The sequence below is a fragment of the Mus caroli genome, unplaced genomic scaffold (assembly GCF_978045245.1).
Source record: "Mus caroli unplaced genomic scaffold, Mus_caroli_1 scaffold_11, whole genome shotgun sequence".
Lineage (NCBI taxonomy): Eukaryota > Metazoa > Chordata > Mammalia > Rodentia > Muridae > Mus > Mus caroli.
The window spans coordinates 97,779,983-97,798,726 of record NW_028227266.1 but is presented as its reverse complement, the minus strand read 5'-3'; the positions used below and the strand labels follow the sequence as shown (position 1 = coordinate 97,798,726).

The window sequence follows — 18,744 nt, the reverse complement described above, 5'->3', positions numbered from 1 at the left end:
CAAGGGTTAAGGTCACTCCAAGGTGGTGATGATGTCAGGCCCAGAAGAAAGAGCTGTCTACAGCCATGCACACCAGTTCTCAAGCTTTCGCCCTCAGGAGTAGTATGACACCAAATGCTTCCTGTTTTAAACCTTCTTGCCCTTCCTCTAGACTTTCCTGTCTTCAGCCCCTTGGTTTGCCAATAGACTCCTGCCCTATGGTTTTAGGGTACCATAGAGGGATTTTCTACCCTCTCACTCTTGGATCTATAAAAAAAATTATTTTTAATTCCAAGTTTTCCTTTCCCAATCTCTGCTCCTGGAATGGCGACTCTGAGGCTTTTTATTTATGAATAAGTGCCTAGGCCACATTCCCTGACCAGCTATTTAACCCATTTAAACTATTCTCTACCTACAGTGTAGTTTGTTACCTCTCCTTCAGTCCCAGTCCCAGCCTGCTCACTCCTTCGCATCTCAGCTCATCGGCTATTGGCTTTTTTATTGACAGGGGACGTTTCTAAGAGGTTCTCTCTATATGGATCTGTTTTACTTCTCCCCCTGTAATCACAACCATCACTATGACAAAATACCCAAGGGAAACAATTTAAAAGACAGATTTATTTTAGGCCACAATTTCAGCTCAAGGCTGGCTAGTTCTCTTACCATTGAGCCATTGCTCATGGTTTCATTCCTAAGTGACAGACTGCTAAGAGAAGAGAGAGTGAGGGTGCTTTTAAAGAATGCGTTGAGTAGGCTTGTATATGCTTCAGTCACTGTGTGTGTCTGTGTGTGTGCACACAGGGGCAGTGCTGGGTTCAAACATGGCCTCACTCACTCTAGGCAAGCCTTCTACCACTGAGCTACATCCCTAAACCAATTATAAAATTACTATTTTCAGATTTGTGCAGAGCATATGTTATAGAAAAGTAAACAGTGTACAGGTATATTAATGTTTATAAGTTGTCCTTGTAACCAGCATTCAGATGAAGACAAGAACATTATCATAGCCCTGAGGTTCCTTTTTTTATCTTTTTGCCACTTTTGGTTATTAATTTTCTCCTAATGTGGGCATTATAAAAGGATTTCTAAGACTATATACATATATAAAGGGTATTTCTTTCCTGTCTATGAATTTATATAAAATTCATTTTTTTCCCTCTTTTTTTCTCAAGACAGGGTTTCTCTGTAGCCCTGGCTGTCCTGGAACTCACTCTGTAAACCATGCTGACTTCAAACTCAGAGATCCACCTGCCTCTGTCTCCCAAGTGCTGGGATTAAAGGTGTGAGTGATTTATTTTCATTTTATGTGTATGATTCTTTTGTCCTAATGTATGTATGTGTACCACATGCATGTATGATATCCATGGAGGTCAAAACAGGGGGTTCAGTCCCCTAGGGCTAGAATTATAGCTAGTGTGAGCTGCCACGTGAATACTGGGAATTGAACCCAGGTCCTTTGCAAGAACAGCATGCACTCCTATCTGCTGAGCCATCTCTTCAGCACTTACATTAATTCTTCTATGACATCACTGAATTTTTTTCATGCCTTCAGGCAGAAAACTGCTTCTTGTTTTCTCTGATTACATCAATTGCTTCAAATGACAGGCTAACCTAGCTGCACAGGCGCGAAACACACGAAAGCAAACCCACTGCTGTGCAGGGCCAGCAGCACCATTTTATTCTACAGTGTTAACTACAGTCAAGGTTTCTGTTGTGAGATGTTAGTGGTTTGGTCCACATTTTATTTTCCATTTGAATTAGAAACACTTTATATTAGTTAAAAATAAATTTTTATGAGTCCATGTTTTTTCTTGACCATTGGAATATTACAGTTTCAAGTAACAAAAGATAAAAATAAAAACATTGCAGACTAAATCTACCAATATGTACATATTGAACCCATTTAATTACCACAGCCATCGGCGAGTCCCGAGGTCACCTCCTCAGCTCAGAACTCAGTAAGAAGGTGTCACTGAGTGAGCTCTGGGATTTCCCTGTTATCCACAATGAGGGTATGGATAATCCCTTCTTTCCTCTTTCCACTGCTCACGGCTTTTATGTAACAGCCATGGTTCCCAACGCTGAAGTGCGTCTCAGTCCCGTCATCTACAAACTCGCCCTAGGACAGCGAAGGAGAAAGTGTCAGGGTGCAGAAAGCTCTTTGTCTGAGCAGTGACGTCATCTTAAAGAACCAGTCATGGGGTTGGAAAGATGGCTCTGCTATTCCAGAGGACCCACTTGGCAGCTCACAACTGTCTGTAACTCCAGTTCCAGGGGATCTGACACCCATATACAGATATACACACAGCCAAAATACCTATGTACATCAAGTTACGGGTCATAACATCAAACACTGCGAAATTAGAGCCTAGAGATTACGTTTAGAGTCCCTCACTTACAACAAACCATGGGTGTCAGTGAGGGATCTTAAGTTTCAGGAGAAGAAAGTTCTGTGTCCTCAGTATAGACGATGTTTGTAAAACTAAAAACAGTAACACATCAATACACATTCCTCAGTTATTCTCAACATTGCAACTGTCTTTACAGCAGCTGCCGGAAGTATCTTTATTATACTCATTTTATAGACACAGAAATTGAAGAGCAACATATTTAATAACTTGCTGAAGTGCCATCATGCAAAAGACAGAAGGGTTCCCACTAGAAAACCAGTTCCCTCCAGGTTGAAGGTTAATGGGTACCCAGTGTGACGACTCTGTATTAACTGTCCTGGAATTGACCAGGAACTACCCAGTTCTCACAAGGTTGGCCTTGAATTTACAGAGATTTGCCTGTCTCTGCCTCCTGAGCGCTGGGATTAAAGTAAGGCATATACCATCATGAGTCCTTATGACACTCTTTTTTTTTTTAAGATTTATTTATTAATTATATGTAAGTACACTGTAGCTGTCTTCAGACACTCCAGAAGAGGGTGTCAGATCTTATTTCGGATGATTGTAAGCCACCATGTGGTTGCTGGGATTTGAACTCAGGACCTTCGGAAGAGCAGTCAGTGCTCTTAACCACTGAGCCATCTCTCCAGCCCCTCTTAAGACACTCTTGATATACTGATTTAAATTAAGCATTAAAATTAACCCACCTTCCCCTTCCCTTTAGTGCTGTTTCTAGGAAAGGTGAAATTACATCTAAGTTTCATACTTACGGTTCATATTCTATTTCTATGGAATAGAACTGGAGCTTAAAAAGCAGGGGCTTTGAGGACAGAGATGAATTGTGCCAGAAAGCAAGGGAAGCACACTCAGACTTCAGCCTTGTCTTCATGGGCTGGACCTGACTCAGTGCTCGAGGCCTTGCTTAGCGCATGAGTCTCTGGGTCCTGACAGCACATCTGAGCATCAGAGAGATGGACAGAGTGAGCTAGCCAGGAGCCCACGCTCTCTGAGCAACAGCAAGCACATGGGAGGCAGAGGAAGTGCTTTCTGGGCTCTGAGCTGCTCCAGCAGATGGTCTTTAGGGGATGTGTAATGTGTGTGGCATGTCCTGGGGTACTTTGTCCTGAGCCTTGGCAGAAGCCTTTGGATAGCCCAGCAAGGGTTGCTAACACGATCCCTGCTTCTTAGCAGCTTCACACACGTTAGTGATGACACTGGGGTGAAAATCCGGGTTGCACAGGAGGGGTGGGCAGCCTGCACATGTGCACAGATGGGGGCAGGCTGAGGTAGGGAAGCTGCCCACGCTGCCCAACTGCTGTAGCTACAAGCAGGCAGTGGGGTTACAGAGGCCTGGCTTCATGCTGGCTTCCTGCCAGTCACTAATAACAAGCCCATCATAGACGAACATTATCTTTACCCTACTTCCTAAAGCTGCGTGCACTTATAACTGAAACCCATTACTCTGTACGAATGACATCCGCAATGATTTCAGAAACCCACCTTTTTACTGCCAGTTTTTCGGTGCTGGGGATGAAGTTGAGGGCCTCACCCGTGGGTGAGTGTGCTGCTAGTGAGCTACAGCCCTAGCTTTCATTTACTGTCTTAAAATTCTATTTCATTTTTAAAGAAATTATTTGAGAAGCGGGCATGGTGGTGCACACCTTCCATTCCAGCACTTAGGAGGCAGAGGCAGGGGAATCTCTGTGAGTTCAGTCTGGTCTACAAAGCAAGTCCCAGGACAGCCAGGGCTACACAGAGGAACCTTGCCTCAAACACATAAAATGAATTTTTCTTCTTTTTAACTTTTAAATTTTATATGTCTGCATGCTTTGCCTGCATGTATCTCTATATACCATATGTGTGCCTGGTGCCATAGAGGTGAGAAAAGGGCGCTGATCACCTGGAACCAGAGCCACGGATGTTTGTAAGCCACCATGTGGGTGCTGGGAATTGAATCTGCCCTCTGCAAGAGCAACAAGTGCTGTTAACCACGGAGTCATTGCTCCAGCTGTGTGTGTGTGTGTGTGTGTGTGTGTGGTGTGTGTGGTGTGTGTGGTGTGTGTATGCGTGGTGTTTGGTGTGTGTGTGTACATGTGTGTGTGTGTGTGTGTACGCGTGTGTGTGGTGGGTGGGGTGAAGAGGGTATGGAGGGGAGGCGGGGTCATGCCTAGCTGGGAATCCTAACTCAGGCCCTTGCACTTGCCTGCAGTTTATATGACTGAGCGTTCTCTATAGCTCTCACCCTCCTTACCCATATATCCTTGCCTCTATATTACGTTTTAAAAAGCTCCAGGGTGAGGAACTGTCACTGTCACTGTCACATACCAGGATAGAGGAAGGCAACTCACCGCTGTCTCCATTTTCTGACCATTGCACCATACGTCCATAGTGTCTTTCTCTGTAAAAGCAACATGAATTCCAAGTTATAATTCTATATGTCAGGTTAACTTCGTTTGTAAAATTGGGTACACTATAAACTACAATTACATTTTAAGACTCCGTACTTTCAATGTCTTTGGAACTTTCAAAATTTGAAGAAACTCTGCTCATAAATGAAACCAAAAAAAATTTATTGAAATCTTTTAAGAAGGTTATAGTCCCATCAGAATGTGATTAAAAATTTTGATTAAACAAAAAAATTCTGAAGGATAATCTTTGTAAAAGAGTTTACAAATCAATGAGGGAATGAGGAAGCCCTTAGTCATAGAAAACGTGGTTTAGTAAGTTCAGATGCTCACTGGGAGTGGGATTTAGCACCAGTGACTAGATAACTCCTGCCTCAACATAGACAGAGCTAACTGGATGGTGGCATAAACTCCTAGATGCTAAGGAAAAACAGATCACACGTGCGGGCTCTACAAGATCACTGTACATCCTCAGACAGTAGCTTGCTACCATAGTTCACAGTAGGGGGAGTCCCCAACACTGCCTGTCAACACTGGAGTCCTAAGAATAGGCTGGAAGACTGTGGTGACAAGGAACCAGATGAGGAAGCAGAGAGAAAGAGTGACCTTTGTGGGCACTGGGATCCAAGGACAAAGTCAAGCCCAGGGGTCATGTCTGAGGGTCCAGCAGAAGGTGTGACCCTGGCAGGCTACCTGCTGTGGGACACAAGCCAAAGGAGCTTCCCTTCTCTCTACATCCTGAGCCAGATGGCCACCTCATTTAAACTGCAGGAAGCCTCTGAGGAGGGCTAAATGTGACAGGGGGAAGGCAACAGGTCACCCCAGAGGCTGTCTGAATGTGATTTACACATGGTCAGAGGCAGGGAAACCCAGTGGATCACAATGTGTGGCTGAACACCCAGAACAAAGATCAGGGACAGTCGTAGTGAGAACTGGCAGTCAGTCTATTTACTGAAATGCACACGTGTTCAGACTATCTAAATTAGCTAGAAGGATTTGCTGACATGCCCATGAGGGGCATGGCTAATCCAGAGCCATAAATAAAAATAGATTATATTGGAATACAAAATTTTCAAAATCTGCACAAGTGAAAAGATCATGGATATATCTAAGCAATGTTATATAATAACAAGCCAGAACCACACTGCAAGGCTGTCCAAAAACGAAGGCCAGAATGTTCACACGCACGAGGTCTCTAACCCAGGGTTCTCAGCCGTCCTAATGCTGCAACCCTCAGCGTAGTTCCTCATGTTGTAGTGATACCCAATGAAGGAAGTATTTTGTTGCTACTTCATGACTGTACTTACACTACTGTTATGAACTGTAATGTAAATATATGATATGCAACCCCCAAAGAGGTTGCCACCCACGGGCTGAGAACCACTGCTCTAAACCCCTCACAACTAAAATTCCCATTAGTAAGTGTTGGGATGAAGTGAGTCACTGCATCCCTGACCACATCATGGTGACATTCAGAAAGATGGATAAAGCCAATTAGTAAAGCTTCAATAAGGGGAGGGGGGAGAGTCACACAGGCACACAACCCATTTAAAACAGTGAAGAATACAACATGGAAATAAAGTTGGGGACTAAAACCTTCATACATTCTGAGGGAAATGATTACGCTATATTCAAGAAAAATAGCAGCTCAGTTTAGAAGCCAAGAAATGTTTATCTCCTCAACCACAGAAATAATCCCTTAAAGATGCATTTCAGGGAACAAGATGAAACTGGGAGCTGCCAGCAGCATCCATGAGAGTAAACCCTAGGCAGCCAGGCTGGAAAAGGCTTGGATCTCCTGCTCTCCAGCAGAGAGGAACTAACCCAAGGATTGAAAGGGGAAGAAGGGGGACTGGAGGGACAGCCCAGTGGTTGCAAGCACTGGCTGCTCTTAGAAGACTAGGGTTTGATTCTCAGCATTACATTGTAGCTTACAACTGTCTGCACCTCAAGGGGATCCAGTGACCTCTTCTGACTCTGCAGCAGGGCAGGCATGGGGTGCACAGACATACATGTGGGAAAAACACCAACACGCATAAAATGGAACTCAAGGGATGGAGACTATGAGAAAAATGCTGACATAAGAAAATGGAAGGATGTGCAAATGATACACACATACTCTACACAAGAATGAGAAAGACAGGCTGGGTGTGGTGGCGGCGGCGCATGCCTTTAATTGCAGGACTCAAAAGGCAGAGGCAGGCAGATCTTTGTGAGCTCCAGGCCAGCCTAGTTTATAGAGTGAGTTTCAGGACAGACATGGCTACATGAAGAAGCCCTTTCTTGAAAACCCAAAGTAAGTTAAGTAAATAAGTAAGTAAGAGAAAGCCAACAAGAAAGCCTGGAAAAATAAGAACTGTACATAAAAATACAGTTCAAATATGGAGCAAAAGGAAATGGGGTAATTTTGAGTAATAGATTATTAACAGAAACATCTTCCAAATTCCTTGACTATATACTGGATCAACCAACATTCACAAACATGGATTTACTGTTCTAGTACAATGACTGGCCTTCACAGAAAGAGATAAAGTAAGAGCAACCAGCAACCAGCGTGGTTAAAGGCTCAGAGTTCTCCCCACGCTTCCTGCAGATGAAGCTGTGTCTGTGTCACTCTCCCCTCTCCTGCTCTGACAGAAACAACACAGGAGAGGAGAGGGTTATTCTGGCTGTTGCTTGAGGAGATGCAATCCAGAATGGCAGGGGAAGCATGGCTGTGCCACTAAGGAGCAGGGAGCAGGGAGCAGGGAGCAGGGAGCAGGGAGCAGGGAGCAGGGAGCAGGGAGCAGGGAGCAGGGAGCAGGGAGCAGGGAGCAGGGAGCAGGGAGCAGGGAGCAGGGAGCAGGGAGCAGGGAGCAGGGAGCAACTGTGTTACCCCTTGTGGGGGCCTAAAGGCAGAGTTCAGCAGAGAGCAGGCTGGCTGAGCATCCCCAAGCCCTGCTCCTGTAGATACAACAAGAATTCAAAATACTGTTCCCATGAGCCCTTCTTCAGGAACACTGACAGAAGATTCAGGCATCACAGTGACCAGACAGAAGCTGAAACACAATGGCTTGATTGCCTGTAAGTGAGGGCTGGCAGGAGGGGAGCAGAGCTGAGAGCAGCTGGAGGATGATGCACAAACAGTGTGAACACGCTGTTGGTGATTATGTTCATGGTGGCAGCGCTGCTAATGCTATGGAATCATTGTATATGTCTGCAATTTGGCAAAAGGCGAGTAAGTTATGTGATGTTGTAATCCCATCATCCCATGTGTCCTGGGCTGGAGAGATGGCTCAGTAGTTAAGAGCACTGGTTGCTTTTCCAGAGGTCTGGAGTTCAAATCCCAGCAACTACATTGTGGCTTACAACCATCTGTAATGAGATCTGACTTCCTCTTCTGGTGTGTGTCTGAAGACAGCTACAGTGTACTTACATATAATAATAAATAAATCTCTGGGCCAGAGCGAGTGGGGCTGGAGTTCAATTCCCAGCAACCACATGATGGCTCACAACCATCTGTACAGCTACAGTGTACTCATATACATACATACATACATATATACATACATACATACATACATACTTACACCTTTAAAAAAAAAGAAAAGGAGGATTCTAAGTGGGGGAAAGGTTAGCTAAGGTTAAGTAAAACCTATTCTCCTCATCTTGACTTACCAAGTATCACTATGAACTCAGAAGACACCTCAAAGAAAAGTTCTCTTAGAGGCAGGAGGATCTGGGAGTTCAAGTCCAGCCTGGTCTACATATTAAGTTCCAGGCTAGCCATTGATACACAGAGAGACCCTGTGTTAAAATACAAAACAAAACAAAACCAGCAATGATCTGTTCCTATCCTATTTTCCTTCTTCCCTCTGTGCTATTCCCACCCTTGTTCCCTATCTATCTATCATCTATCATCCATCCATCAATTCCCAACCTGATTTCCTTGTTTTGCTCACTGAGAATCAGCAAATGATGACAGAACAAATACTCTTAGTGTCTGGTTAGATTACATTAAAATCTTGAAATAATTTTTTCCTCAATATCTAAATGTAGGCATAAATGTTCAAAACAGCTCCAATCATCCTGTTATGTCTGAAGGAAGGAAGCTGGAGGTGGCTGCCAAAGTCCACTAGGAATATGCCAAAGGGACTCAGGAGCCACTCTAACAAGCTCCTTGGGGGTTAAAAACAGCACATTTTTGTGTCTCACACCTGCAATCTACGCACTTGGGAGGCAGGGGCACAAGGACAGGCAAACGTTTACAACCAGCCTGGGAGACACAGAGAACACCAGGCCAGCAGAGATGGAGCAAGGCCCGGTCTCAAAACAAATACACACACACATACATAAAGCTCCCCTGTCCCCAAAAGGGACATTTTAAGCATCGATGAAAGTGGTAATTACAATTTGGTACTACAGCAGATCGAATTGTTCCCATCTTAGTACTAACAATGATTTCAAATTGAAAACAAGTCAGTAGTTTGAAAGCTGGAGACTAAAGGAATAACAACAGCCCAACAGCTAGGTGACTGGGAGTGTCTTGTTAGACAAACATGTAGACAGGAAGCAAAGAAAGAAAGAATTCAAGTATTACTGTTTGGCAAGAGCTGATGAATGAATAGTCAAGACATTAAGCACTAATAATTGTTGTCGTGTTTAATCCTGGTTGCCGACTTGTCTGGATCTGGAATCAGCCCAAAGGTTAGCCACAGAGCACATGTGTGAATGTTCAGGCTAAGTGAAGTGGGAAGGTGCATACTAAATGAGGGCAGCACCTCCCAGGGGCAGCCCCCATGGAAAGAAGCTTTGCTTTCAGCCTGCCTGCCTTCACTCTAGATAGGTGGTGCGTCTACCCTGCTGCTGCATCTTCCCTCCCTGATATCAGAACTCAGCTTCATCAGGCTTCCACTGTGGACTGAAGACGAGCGGCTCTCCAAGGCCCCTCCGCCTTCGGTCCCAGGTTGATACTGCTGCTAAGACACCAGACTCATGGGATGAACTCTCTCTCCAGTGTGAGACCACCATGACTGGAATACCCAGAGCACAGCAATGAGCCAGTCAGTCTGATAAATGTGTGTGTGTGTGTGTGCGTGTGCGTGTGCGTGTGTGTGCGTGTGCGTGTGTATTTTTTCACCCTATGAGTTCTGTTCCTCTAGGGAACCCTGGTGGATACAGCTGTCAATGTTGAAGAGAAAGAGAACAATAAACACTGTGTGTGCATCAAGACACCAGCAAACTCTCAGTTGGTTTTGCCAGAAAGAAAATCCAATATAACCCAAATTTGACAGCTCTTCAGCTAGGTACCACTTTACAGAAAACACGGACGCACCACAAGCCAAACTGACATTTTACACTAAGTAACTATTTTATTTACCTCCCCCTCCCTTCTTGTAAAAGGACACAGTCTGACTCTGTAGTCCAACTGCCTCAACCTTCTGGTTTCTCCTGTCTCAGTCTCTGAAGTGCTGGGACGTCTAGTATGAGCCACCATGCCTGGCTTTGAGTTTTTTTATGTGACTTATTATTGACAAATATTTCTCATCTAAAACCAAAACAAATCCAGACAAACAAAAACCTTACTTGCTAGCACCCAGTGAGAATATGAACTGCTGAGCCATGCTCAAAGTTCCTTTTTTCTGTGCACCCTCAATGTCTGGCAGACTATCTTCCTTTTGAGAGGCAGTTAACAAACACGACCTAAATAAATGAATTATTTGATTCATTTATTTATTACACCATTTTTGTTTAGTAATATAAGAAGGAAATGGGGGCATCAGAATAACGAAAAGGTGCTTTCCTGGTTTTTGTTTTCAAGATAGGACTTCTCTGTGTGGCTCTGGCTGTTCTGAACCTTGCTCTGTAGACTAGGCTTAGCCCCGCAGAGGTCCGCCTGTCTCTGCCTCCCAAGTGCTGGGACTAAAGGCGTGCACCACCATCTCCTGGCTGACAAGGTTACTTCTTAAAAGCTCACTTTAACCTGGGCTTTCAGGGCTCTGATCTCATGGAACCCTATTCCCACTATTACCTGCAGAAAATTCTTGTCCTCGCGAGGGTTCTTAAATTTCTAACTGCTTTTTTATTTATATAGAGAGATTGCAAACCGTCGATGCCTGGATAGATATTACTTCTTAAACCCAAGATTATAACCTTCAAATCCAACCTTATCAAACCTGACATTAAGATTCCACATGTAAAACCCAGTGGGCTAAATGAAGACCCTTTCTCTAGCCTAGGAAAGTGGCCACAGAAGTCAGGAGAGCAGAATATCACGATGGCCGGAAGGCTCTGCAGCGACAGTCCCGACTTACCCAAAACAACTCTCAGGTCCTCGCCGTCCAGGCGCAGCACCCAGGTGCTGGTGGTCTTTGACCTGTTCTCCATGTACTTCTTGAGGCTCTTCCCGTCGATTTCCAGCGTGTACTCATATGCGAAGCCACTTATGGCATCTATATTGATGGTGGCTTTGGTTTTTGCAGCTCCAACACAGAACGTTTCTTTGCCCACCAACTTGAACATCCATTCTCTTCTTATCTCTTCCTACATGATAATATATACAGTTGTAATAAGCACAGAGAAAAATTAGTATTCGATTTTAAAAACAACATAAAAAAATTCAGAGTGTTCTAATGACAGTACGATTTATATTTTTATTACTCCTTGTCCAGTTTCCCAGGATAGTCATTCTAAGTTTAGATGTTAGAAGTTAAAGTCTATGTATTCTGTAGTAGCCATTGGGTTGCTTTATATAAGCCAAATATGTAGACAAAACCAAGCGTCGCTGTCTTGTTTTTACAAAGTCACACATGGTCTCCTACCTTCCCATCCACGTACACAACCCGCTTGCCTGATGTGGTCCCATGTTCAAATTCAATCTTGTGGACTCCATCACTTAATGCTACGTCCCAAACAGCTACGAGATCCGTCATTTTTTCCAGGCTATAGAGAGGGCTGGAGGAATAAAACAGCCATTAAAATGGGGAAGGAAAACAAAAACCAAAAACCAAAAACCAAAACCAAAACCAAAACCAAAAAAACTCACAAAAAAACAAAAAATCAAAAAAAAAAAAAAAGCCCAAAAAACAAAACCAAAAAAACTCAGTAAGAGATTGATTAGTTAGCCCTTCCAGCATGGTAATACCAGGTTTTCAGGGGCCCTGGAACTATGAGATGGTAAAGTGATGCCCCCAGACGCCCTACTCACAGCACATGCAGCTGCTTCTCTCTCCCGGCTCTCCCCTCAAGAGGCAGCTATGCACAGGAATAGTCTAATAATCCCAAAGTCACCTAAATACTAATACAATTAAGACTGTAACAGTTAATCCCAGACAGCACGCTGGGCGGGGCTAGTCTCGTACATGGAAAGGTCAGGGAAAACATCTACTTTATGACCACTTCTGCAAAAAACCAAAAGCCCCGAAATTAGCCGTGCTAATAAATATATCAGATCGATCCCAAACAAGAATTCTTCGAACTTTTCAGAACCAATGACTGGGAATTTAACAACAACAACAATAACAACAACAACAACAAAGGTGTTCTAATTTGTCATTCAAACACTATCATAGAAGAAGTTTGATATTGATATAGATGATTGGCTTTGTGTAGTAATGTTTACTGAAGTAATAGGGTCACAGCTGACTGTGGCTGGCTGGTGCTCTCTGTGGACCAGTTTTGCCATTAAATCTCAGACTCCTCTCCATGAGAAGGATGCTATCAGTCCCTTAAAGAGGAGGTACAGAGTCCCCAAAGTTTAAGCAGGGCCACATTGACAGTGTCAAGAGGAGTAGGCTGTAAATCGAGACTCTGGCTCCAACACTGTTCTCTGGAATCTCTCTCTCCACCTGTTCTAATCTCTTACTTTGTATGCTCTAAACCATCTGCAAGTGGTTGCTAAGACTTCTGTGCTGAGAACGGTCTATGGAAGAGGATGCCACATTTACTGCGGCCATACCCACTCATTACCATCTCCTCCAAGTCAGAAAGCAGAGCCTGCATTCTGTGATGACAGAGAATGCGTCCCCAACAGGCGCAGAACTCTCCAGGCCTATCCTAACAACCCCCAAACTTTCAAGGGCTAGCTTTATTGCAAAACAAGACATTTACCTTTCATCATCTTCAAAGATAGGACTGTCATCTCCAGACGCCATGGTTAGCGACAGTCTGCAATCCAATTAGCAGCCAGAAGAGAGAAAAGCAGAAATGCAGCAGGGAGAGGTTGGAAGCGACAAAGACAGCTACAAAGGCTTTTTTTTTTTTTTAACTTTGCGATCCTTTCATAAATTGCCCACATATTCAATTATGTACAGGAGAAGGGCAGTCTTTTGTTTTCAGAGAGAATTGAGCATACAAATCAGCCAATCCATTTTTTTTATGTTAAATGTTTACAATGTATTTGTTCATTAAAATTTTTTTTCTTGAGTGTCTCTGTGTAGCTCTGGCTATCCTGGAACTCACTCTGTAGACCAGGCTAGCCTCAAACTCACAGATCTGCCTGCCTCCCAAGTGTTGGGATTATAATTTCTTAAAAATAGTTTGTTAAAATGGGGGCACAAATTCTAGTTTATCTCGAATATTATATCATATTAAAGCTGTCTGAGCCCAAGGGACCACCCAGTCCCAGGTGTCTTCCTGGAGCACAGGAAGCCCCAAGGGTTTGAGGCCGTGCTCCGGGGAGCACACCAAATGCTGAGACAAACAGTGAATATGTGAAACTCCAAAGCAAACACGGGGGCAGCTTCAACATTCAGGGTGAGGTTTAAAACCCAACCCTTCTATTTTAGAAGGTTAACATAATTTAAATCATTTCCCCCCAGAGACAGCTAAGAATATGCTAGCTTGTCCTGTGAGAGCAAAGTTTATTCGCTTATTTACGTCAGCCAGCAGGGCCGCAGTCCTACAGGTCTCATTCAGCTCTCCAGCAGAGGTGCATCTAGAAGCAGAGACCAGGACCAAGCAAGAAGAGCACTGTTTCAGTGTTAGTTAAGTTTCATAAGCCGGAGGTTCGCCTGTGCTTACAGGTGCAGCAAACACTCCATGGAGAAGGCAGGCGCTAGGGAGCTACTCGGAAGCATACAGATGCTAACACGCACAGGAGATGCCGGAGAGGAAGCTGCAGTGAGCAGCCTACTCCTGGCAATGCTTCTATAGCTTTGTCTGTGTTTCGCTCCCAAGGTGTGCTCCAGTTTTAACACCCTCCTCAATAAGTGTCTTCCCTGCCTGGATGCCCAGGGATGCTTCCCTTTGCTAACAAGGAGAAACTGCCGACCCCTTCTGCTAGAAACAGTCAGGTGCCACAAATCGTTTCAAAAATATTCCAGAAGAAAGGTTTCTATGTCTAGCAACAGGACACACCCAGTGATGTGCTATAACTACTGAAGGCCTTCTCAGCCTATCAGAGAGGACAAAGGGATGTCACTCAAATTTTGTTATATGACTTTTAAGAGTGTTGTAGGAAGGTCACCACTCAAACCTGAGAAAGTTGATGTATTTTGTAATCTAAAGACCTCCAAATATTACTGAGATGCACTAAATAAAGCATGGGGCTGGAGAGATGGCTCAGTGGTTAAGAACATGAACTGCTCTTTCAGAGAACACTAGTTCAGTTCCTACCATCCAAGGCAGGCAGCTCCCAACCACCTGTAACTCCTCCAATAGGAAGTTCTGATGTCCTCTTAAGACTCTAAGGGCACCTGCACTCCAGTGCATGCACGCACACACACACACACACACACACACATACACACAAAGTAAAAGCAAGTTTTTCTTAAAGATGAGACATAGGTTCCTTCATTTGAACACCTTTTTAATCCAAGTATCATAGACACTGGGCCATTGGGTATGGTAGCACATGCCTTTGATCCTAGTACTTGTGAGGCAGAAGCAGGCAGATCTTCATGAGTTTGAGGTCAGCCTGGTCTACATAGTGAGTTCCAAGACAGCTAGAGCTATAGAGTGAGACTGTGTCTCAACAAAACAAAACACCAACAAAGAAATAAAATAAAGACACAGTGAGTTGAAAGGGGAGTTAAAAAAACAAGATTAGACCAGTAGTAGTGGCTCACATCTTTAATACCATCACTTGAGAGGCAGAGGCAGGCGGATTTCTGAGTTCGAGGCCAGCCTGGTCTACAGAGTGAGTTCTAGGACAGCCAGGGCCACACAAAGAAACCCAGTCTTGAATAACCAAAAGGAATGAACAAACAACCCCCAAACAAACAAACAAAAAGCAGAAAAACAATTTGCAACTAGCAACAGATATTGATACACGCACAATTATTCACAGACTACTTAGAAATTAGTGATGTTGTGCGCTCCAATAATTTAGAGGGCACATCTTAGGAAAAATGATATAAAATGGTCAGAGTAAGCAACTATCTGACAATTTCTATTTATAATTGTGAGTGTCAAATTGGCAAAACACAAATTCACAAGTTTCTGTGTTTATTTTTTTTTCTGTAGATATGGTCAAATAAGAGAAAGGCTGCCTTAGTGAGAGTTCACAAGCATTTCAGTTTTCCCTGTTCATATACCCACTGTTTTTAAGCAAGACTTAAGATTTGTTATGATTTTTATCATTTTGTGTGTGTGTGCATCATTTTGTGTGTATGTGCGCATATGCACATGTGCGTGCGCTCACTCACACACTCACACACACACACACACACACACGCTCCTGTGCACTTGTGCACACACGCACACATGCATGTGTGAGTACAGGTACCCGTGGAGGTTATAAGAGGATAGCAGGTTCCCTGCAGCTGGAGTTGATGTGGTTGTGAGCCTCTGGGACTCTGTTCTGCAAGAGCAGCAGGCCCCCTAACCTCTGTCTCTCCAGCCCCCAAAGATCTAGAACTCCTTTTAAAAAAACAAACAAACAAACAAACAACTGTAAACCTTTTAACAGCATTCATGGCTTCTGAAAGGCGGTGAAGCACAGAATCCTGTGCCACTTTCAAAGAGAAACTTTTAAAAGTGCTTTCTACACAAGGATTAAACCTTGCTACAACCCAGTCCTACAATTTCCACGATGAAAAGTCATAACAAAATCATTGAGCTCACTTCTGCTAGACTCTCTCCCTCATTATGGGGATAGCAAAGTAACAGAGGCCTCTTTAAGTGACACCCCGTTGCTATTCCTAATCTGTTCAACTTTCCAGCAGGCCACAGGCACAGAGGGCACTGAGTGTAAGGAATATTTTTCCCCATCTTGTGTAATCCGCATCAATAAATCTCATATAACATTTAAGAACATGTTCAAAATACCTCTGCAAGAGTCCTGCTTTGGGATTCCACTACAAGTTTGTTTTTTTGTTTGTGTGTTTGACCTGAAGTTCCAACAGTCTTGTGACTTGTGATCTTACACACTTCAAGTTCAGTACTTTCAAAGCTCATTGGAGTTGCTCTCTTGGCCCAACAGGGTTTTTTTTTCTTAAATTACTTGGTTATGGTCAATATAATTCATATTACACCTTGTTATTATACCTTCATATTATCACTTGTTTCACGCCTGCGTCCTGACCTCACCACTCTGTCCTAAGCTTCACCATGACCTGCACAGGTCTGCTCTTAGCATAAAACCTTATATGGAATAACAACCCCCAGATCACTAACGATGATTTTACTATAAACTGTATTTCCAAAATCCATTCAGTATTTCAGAAACGGTGCTTATCTAATCTAATTATGATGACATCACCCGACAGTAGCACCGCCCACAATGGAATTTACATGAGCATTGGTTGCAGTGCAAGGCAATTTTCATATTTTTAAACTTGTGTTTACACGCTGTTACAGGGGGCAGATTGAATGCAACGTTAGATGGTTAAACAGCAAAACAACTCAAGTTACCTGTCCCACCATCTTCCACCTTGAGTACAGCGTAATTTCGCTGTGTTTCATTGAACCAGTTCATTCTATACCTGAGACAGGTCTCCAAGTCAGCCTTTGCATGAGAAAAACAACAGGAAGAGACTACAGAACCCCACTCTGCCTGCTGTAAGATAACAGGCTCCTTCATTAAGCAACTCGAGTTGAGCTTATTGCAACACTAGAGCGATTCAGGAATAAATCTGTCCCTAAAGCCAACCTCCACGAAGGAAGTAGCCACAGCCAGCAAGGATGCTGCAGTGAGCTGCTCTCAAGAGCTCCGGTCCACCGAGCACTTACGGCGAGGTTAGCTCGCTCGGCCTCCTGCAACCCCGGGAGGTACGTGTAGGTAGGTACTTGTAGGTACCTCTCTGGGGTATTTCGGCCAAGGGCCGCCTGGGACGCAGTCAGCAGCGGCACCGAGACTCCGACAGGTCCGAAGCCCGAGAACTCCGGACCGCGCCACGAATACTGCGCCGAGGCACCGGAGGGTCCGCAGCTTCGGGTGGCCGCCCCACACCCTTTCTTTCCGGGGCCTCTTGCCCTGAGCCCACTGCTGCTTGCTGTCTGCCGACCGAGGCCTGGGCACCACGCATCTCGGAGCCCGCTCGGCCAGGCCGAGCTGGAAGCGCCCGCCGAAGCTGCCAGCACTGTCTCCCGCGCTCACCTGCTCCGCGCGCCGTCACCGGCTCCCGACCGCACGACGTAGTCAGCAGCTCTCGCGGCCGCGCCCACCGGGCTCCAGCACCCGCATGCCGGGCGCCCAGCCTCCTACTGCCTTCCGGGCTCAACGAGACCCCGCCCACTGTCCTACTGCGCCTGCGCGAGTGCGAGAGCCTTCTTCAGAGGCTCCGCCCACGCTCCGCGCGAAAACCAATTCCCGGTGTCTGCCTCTATAGGCCCCGCCTACCCTCCGCTTTGGGGCCAATCCTGCTCCTGCTGTGCGCCGCTCTGCGCCACTGTGCACAGTGGAGCGCTCTGCGGTGCGCCTTGCTGCGCCGCTGCTGCCCCTAGGCCCTGTGGGTGTCACCTTCTTGTTTGTTGTGCAGGTCTGACAGCAGCGTTTGTAGCCTTCGGAATAACCCGCACCTCCGAGAGAGGCAACTCCTCCGCCGAGACCCTTTGTTCCCACTGCCCTGCCGGCCTTCCATTCTCTGCTATAAGAACGGTCATTTTAGGTGGAAGAGTCCGGCCTTTGAAACCCTCTGTATGACCACAGGTGTTGTTTGGCTGCCGAGCCTTACACTTAGCCCTTAGCCCAGAGGTTTTTGCTCATCTTGTCTCCCTATTATATATAGTTCTTCCTTTAGTGAGATGTTTGAATTTCACTTACTGACAGACAAACCTTAGGGAAAGGGTATAGAGTTCAATACTAGGGCGTTTAGTTATCCTGGGTGAGGTCGTGGGTTACATAAATTATTTTTTAGTGTATATAATACATATGTACAAACACACAACCACTGAATTGTCCCTAACGCTATTGTAAAGTCTTAGACAAACAGATAAGTAATGTCGGATAGAATCTACAGTCTCATAAAGTAAAGGGAACGAACCAATGAGAGGTTTTTTGTTTTTTTGTTTTTAAGTCTGATAAAGATTTAATTTGGGAGTGTTTGTGCCTGTTTAGTTGATATTTAAGAGAATCTCACTACGTAATTCATAAGAGCACACTTGGATTCCAGACCCTCCTCCCTCAGTCTCCCCAGTGCTTGGATCACCAGGCCTATCTACCCAGCCCTCAGGAGGTTAAAACAGGAGGATTGCAAGTTCCAGGCTACCCTAAGCTTTATAACTAAGCCTTGTTTCAAAAAACTAAAGTAGTAAAATTTAACGAAGCAGAAGTTTCAGGCACAATATCTGCAACATTAAAGAACACTGCTCTACTTAATATTCTGAAATTTCTGACTGTCATGGCAATAATTTTTTTTTAAAGAAAAGAATAGACAAATGGGAGAGAACTGGACAAAACAGATGGCAGACACATTGTACCCCTTACATAAAAGAGTTTCTATGAATAGATTTTTAAAATGCCAAATGGTGTTTTTAAATTATTGGTGAAATGTTCAAGTAAGATATTAGAAGGACAGGGAATATAAATAGTCAATTTAAAAAGACTTTAC

General features: G+C 44.5%; 1 protein-coding gene across 5 annotated transcripts; it reads right to left on the bottom strand.

Moving 5' to 3' along the window:
- Nucleotides 1-577: 577 nt before the first annotated feature.
- Nucleotides 578-17,430, bottom strand: LOC110301941 (fas apoptotic inhibitory molecule 1). Of its 5 annotated transcripts, none has more exons than XM_029481149.2 (6): nt 17,292-17,428; nt 12,863-12,919; nt 11,575-11,707; nt 11,068-11,296; nt 4,718-4,767; nt 578-2,098 (listed from the first exon to the last, which is right to left on the bottom strand). In XM_029481149.2, exons 2-6 carry the CDS (start codon nt 12,904-12,906, stop codon nt 1,949-1,951), a joined length of 606 nt encoding a protein of 201 aa, XP_029337009.1. In that variant the 5' UTR covers nt 12,907-12,919; nt 17,292-17,428; the 3' UTR covers nt 578-1,948. The 5 variants fall into 5 exon arrangements, with proteins under 5 accessions (XP_029337009.1, XP_029337010.1, XP_021028323.1 ...); XM_029481150.2 differs by lacking the exon at nt 17,292-17,428 and adding an exon at nt 16,992-17,285; XM_021172664.2 differs by lacking the exon at nt 12,863-12,919 and having other exon boundaries at nt 17,292-17,430.
- Between the last annotated feature and the right edge of the window lie 1,314 nt (nt 17,431-18,744).

Bases quoted from the DNA above. Each gene is read 5' to 3' on its own strand.
- LOC110301941 (XM_029481149.2), bottom strand. From the start codon at position 12,906: ATGGCGTCTGGAGATGACAGTCCTATCTTTGAAGATGATGAAAG. The intron at 11,708-12,862 runs GTAAATGTCTTG...TTATTCCTCCAG, and splicing joins ATCTTTGAAGATGATGAAAG to CCCTCTCTATAGCCTGGAAA. The intron at 11,297-11,574 runs GTAGGAGACCAT...ATTATCATGTAG, and splicing joins TTGTGTACGTGGATGGGAAG to GAAGAGATAAGAAGAGAATG.